Source organism: Papaver somniferum, chromosome 1, assembly GCF_003573695.1.
Source record: "Papaver somniferum cultivar HN1 chromosome 1, ASM357369v1, whole genome shotgun sequence".
In the NCBI taxonomy this organism is placed as follows: Eukaryota; Viridiplantae; Streptophyta; class Magnoliopsida; order Ranunculales; family Papaveraceae; genus Papaver; species Papaver somniferum.
This window is the reverse complement of record NC_039358.1, coordinates 16,859,583-16,864,913: the sequence shown is the minus strand read 5'-3', so window position 1 is coordinate 16,864,913 and position 5,331 is coordinate 16,859,583. Positions and strand designations below refer to the sequence as shown.

At 37.3% G+C, this 5,331-nt stretch overlaps 1 protein-coding gene across 1 annotated transcript; it reads right to left on the bottom strand.

The window, feature by feature from the left end:
- Window positions 1–3,823: 3,823 nt before the first annotated feature.
- On the bottom strand, window positions 3,824–5,080 carry LOC113280232 (protein YIPF5 homolog). Its single transcript, XM_026528886.1, has one exon. It carries the CDS (start codon window positions 4,854–4,856, stop codon window positions 4,095–4,097), a length of 762 nt encoding a protein of 253 aa, XP_026384671.1. The 5' UTR covers window positions 4,857–5,080; the 3' UTR covers window positions 3,824–4,094.
- Window positions 5,081–5,331: the final 251 nt, after the last annotated feature.

Genomic DNA, 5,331 nt, shown 5'->3' with positions numbered 1-5,331 from the left:
ACCCATCACCAAAACAACATTTTAGTTTGTTCGGCAGTACCGAAATCCTTGCTCACTGTACCTAGCTTGTGATCAACTGAAAAACTATATAATCACTTATATAGTTTGTTATACCAAAACATGCAGTTGCAAATTCACAGTTCAAACCCACATATACAAATTGAATAGCAAAACAAAGAAAACTACCTCCTCATTCAAACCCACATATACAAAATACATACCTCCTCATTCACAGACGACGACGACGCCGCCGCCACCACCATCTAATTGATTGAATTCAAATTTAAGATCGACCACGAGAGATCTGTTTTCTTCTTCAAATCAAATATCTAATTAATTTAACTCGAACAAGACAACAACTCTATTAAAGCAGTTCTGAAACTCTATCTTCAATTCATCGTCATCATCTTCACCATCGAATTTCTGAGTAGATCTAGAAATCGTAAAGTAAAATCCTTGAAGGAGATTGTGATGGTTCAATACAAGAAGTTGAGGTTGTGGTGGTGGTGGTGGTGAGTTTGAGGGAAGATCGGAATAGATTGTTGTTGACGGTGGCGATGTCGATGGAGATAGCGGTGGTCATGGCTATAGTCACCAGAGGAGGAGAGGGAGAAATTTTAGTTCCAGAAAAAACAACAACAAAGGAAACAGATTGGTTTAATCAGTGATGATGAGAGGGTAAATGGGACATTAAAAAATTACAGGATATCCGTTTTAGAAGGTAGGGATATAAATATTTTTGATAAGAATAGTTGTGAAGATCAATGGATAGTAGGGACAATAATTCAATGTCCACTCCTAATAATTGCGGACAAAAAGATTTTTTGTCCATCTGCTCGCCAGTGACACAGATCTGAAGGAGGGTCTCCCTCGAGTTACCCATGTTAAGGGCGCAAGTATAGAATGGTACTTAAAAGATTGATCTTCAATACACCCTATCCAGACTTTTTCATCCTGCTGGGTCTCGAAGTTCTGAATTTCTACAATCCGAAAGTGCAAGTTTGAACTCTCCAGAGGAGACTAGGGCACATCTGATCTAATCTAGGTCGTTTTCATTTCCGTTTGTCGGCTTTCCAGTCTCAAACATGACTGACAGTGAACACAATGTGTATTCCAAACAACTGGGTTACAGCAGCTGATGGTTGTAACCTTTAATCATGGTTTTAATATGTACGCGTTTCTAGTTGGTTGGGTATATGTGCATAGGACTTGGAAACGGTTGCAATGGTATGTGCTTTGAAAATGTTGCTTGGTCTATCAAACTCTGTAGTATTTCGATCAATGTATGGAACACTCTATTTTCTGAGCGAATGCTGCAGTGGATGTGGGTAGCATGCACATTCACTGCATGGATAGCCAGTCTTAAAATATACAAATAAACCAAATCGTAACTGCGTTTTTCAAAACATACTTCATATAAGTCATTACACTACACTCGATTAATTTTCGAATCTTCGATTAATCGAAAACGATGAAATTCTGAGTTTTTAATGGAGGTTACGGTTGATGGGAGGAAGAGAAGAAAACAAAATTTCAATTTAGCTTTGACTTAGGTTAAAAAATGGGGAGGGTTATCTAGTCAATTACATCCCCTATAGGATATCCCCTAACAAATTAAAGAGACATTATTATCACATTGCCGCCCCTCTAATGAAACCCGCCGCCCCTATAACAGGATCGTATCGTATCGGAAAGGATGCAGTAAGACGTACAAGCATAGATAAGTGACGGAGAAAATCGTGATTTTCATTTTTCACGTAGAGGAGACAATTTGTCAATATTCGCCCGAGGAACATATACTATAAGAGCTTCTCCAATGAGACAACCAAGAATTCCTATATTTTAGGCCACAGGATTTTCAGAGTTTTAGCAAAAAATTCTTCTCCGATGGAAACTTTAAATACAAATGTGAGGATGATGTGTCAGGTAGTTATTCTCACATCCTTTACTCCATCCTCTGGTTTTAGAGGTTTCCTTAGAGGATGTAAACATCCTAATCATCGATATTGAAGGTTATAAATTAAGAAATTAAATATTTAGGTTTCCAATCAATGGTTTAAAATGTTTTCAAACTAATATATATGGTTTATGGTTGGAGATGGATTTTTTTTCACATCCTTAAATTAGAGAATTTTTATCTCGCATTCATAAAAAAACTAGTCCACATGGGATGCACACCAAGTTACCATTCGAGATGCTCTAATAAATTATATTAATAATCCCAGTGAGGGCCACAACCAGAGCATATAAAGGAGGCTTTCCACTTCAAGTGAATAGCAGATGACTGTATATGGCTCTGCTAACTAACAATTAAATTTTTGGAAACAGATACAGCATCAGTCCCAAACCAAGCTACACCCAGAACTAAAAAGTCCAACAGATATTGTAATGCCATGCTGGAGATATAACAAAGACAAAAGCCAAATGAATATCTAGTTGCATTTCCCATTAGAAACCTGATTTTTTTTTGATGGACATTAGAAACCTGATTGATGTAAACTAATACTCATACAACATATATAAACAAATAAATTTATACAGAAATAGAACACTTTGCAGATCTGAAGTGAAAGAGTTTCGTACATTAATGGAATTGCTGAAAATAAGAATATACGAATATACAAAAGACTGGCCAGTCTCGTCTCTTGCCATTTCAAGCATCGTCTACTAAACGAACATCAAGACAAGAATTTGTTCATCACAAGCATCGGCTTTTATACACTATACTTACAACTAACATCGCCCTATTAGCATTTCAATCATTATCTATCAAACAAACATCAGCACGAGATTTTGATAATGACTTATCATACGATCCTAAGATGGCAGATGAGTCCTGACGAAGAACTGAAAAAAACGGACTCGACAACATCTATTCATAGATTTAGTATCTAAAAATCAGTCAAAAAACTAAACCCAATAAAAGGAATACTGTAGACTAGGGTTAGCAGAAGCTTCCTTTTATCTGTACCTTCAGGAATTAGAGGGATTTACACATAGTTCCTACCCTGAAAGGATAATCAACCATGCCTGTGCTATCAGACACCAATTTAAGGCACTTAAGTTAGGGTAAGCTAAAGTCGACATACTGCCAGGAAAAAAGAACTAGGATTACCACCGTTACACACTAATTTCGGGCATATGGGGAGACCTACATTTGCATGTAGCTTTACAGATGTTGTAATAAATACCAATACTTGTTGCGGTAACAACAGTAGAAGACGCATCAGATCGAGGACATATGATCACTATGATTGTATACAAGAAGAAAGATCAGATCAAGTTTATTACCAAGCATGCTAAAAACAGTGGCTAATTGAAGATAAGCATCATCCAGCTGAAATGAGTTAAACACTTAATCTCCTCTTCCAATTCAAATGAGAATTGTTCCCATTCTCTGGAAAAGATTTACCATTTAACCACAAATTTGAACTACATATATGCTAGATAGATTAATAAAAAGAAAGGCTAACCAACTCTGCTTCTCAAAAAGATGAAGTCATCTTTTACAGATTAGCTTAGTTAGTACAGAACAACACATCGCCTAAAGAGGACAAAGCAATTTCACACTAACTTATATGCCAAATGAGTAGGAGAACACTATTTTTGAAATGAACCTTGGTCATTCAACAGATTCACATTCTCATATGGAGATTGCCAAGAGCTAAAATTCTGAATAACTACAGTTTTGCACAACTACAGGATGAGGATTCACGCTTGTGTAACGAAACTATGTCAACAGATTCACATACAAACATGCAGATTAAATTGAACATTCCAAAAACAAGTAACATGGCTGAATTTCACCTTTCTGTAAATTTTACACTACCATAAAACATCTCTAATATTCCAGTTAAAAGAGACATAAACTCAAGTCCAAGCTACAACCAGAAAAAAACAAAACAACTGCTGAAACAAATATTTGAAAACTAAATGAATAACAAGTCCAAGCTAATATTTATACAACAAGTTACATAAAAACCTTGCAAAATTAAAGTTGAAAGAGTTTAATACATTAATGTTATTTCCAGTTCAACTTCCCTCCACAGACACAATTCCAGTCCCTCAACTTTAACAAGCGAAAACCCCCAAAATCAAAATATCACTAGCAATGAAAATAAGACGTAAATCAAACAACAAGCATAAGCTATCAACCCTCGATGTTCATCTCCGCAAGAAGCAAGTTCAACCAATAATCGAGTACAAACCCTAGTTGACCACAATACAAAAACCCCAGCCATTCCCATAACAATCACTCCTCCTTGCGGCAAAAACAAGGCGAATGCCGATAAAATGACCATTGGCAACATACAATAACCAATAAGACTCAAACATCTATAAAGATCCAAATTCCCATTCTTACCAGCCAACATGTTAAAGACAACATACAAGAATAGTGATGCAACAGTAACCCAACCTAGCAAAATCCCAAAGTGAAGTTTCCCAGCAAGTAATTGAAACAAACCAAAAGCCATCAAGAATAGAAAAGGACCTGATAAATCTGCATCTTCGTGTAAATTCGTGTTAACTCTGATTGGATTCAAAATCGAAGTTGATTTTCTCCAGATTTGTCTTGTATTGATTCCAAGTTCTTCAAGTAACGGTAATTCATCATCAAATCCAGAACCGTAACCACCGATTGTACCTGATGTTGTGTTTGCTCCGAATACTGGGTTTGAAAAAGATGTAGATGGAACAGCAGATCCAACATCGAAACTCATGAAGGGGAGATTGTTGTTTGATGGTCTAGGCGGTTGAAATGGCGGTGGTACTGCTGTTGGTGCTCTTCTTTGTTGTGGCAATCCACCTGATCCTGATGGGAATACTACTGGGGGTACATTGAATTGCTTCTCCATGATTTTTAAGATCTTGGTAAGCAGAAGAAGTGTAGAGAAATTCGAAGGAAGATCAAATAGATGATGAAACTAGGGTTTTGAGATCGGATTTTAGTAGAGGTTTTCTTAAGAGTTACGGAATTAGAGAAAACTAGGGTTTGTCTGCCATCATCATTCTCCTCTCTCTGTCTCTCTCTTTTTAGTTCTGATATTTGTAAATCGGGGATGGGACTGACTTTTGTTTGTAGGCGGCAACTCTTGTGTAAAGAAGAACGAGTCTTGTAGCGGGTTTGACTAATGTTGGGCCTGGTTAAGTACGACAGATTCGTATCTAAAGCTTGATAAATTGAGGACTCGGAGGTTATGTTCCAAGGCAAGCAGGTGCTGCCGCTTCCATCGTAGGGTTCTTTAAGCTCCCTGGGTGGGACTCCAATTCCGGGTTAGACGTCCGCCTTACCTTGTCACACTAATTCTCCTCTCTCCCAATCGGGGCTGG

Excerpts from the sequence above, each read along its gene's own strand:
- LOC113280232 (XM_026528886.1), bottom strand. The coding sequence starts at position 4,856 with ATGGAGAAGCAATTCAATGTACCCCCAGTAGTATTCCCATCAGGATCA.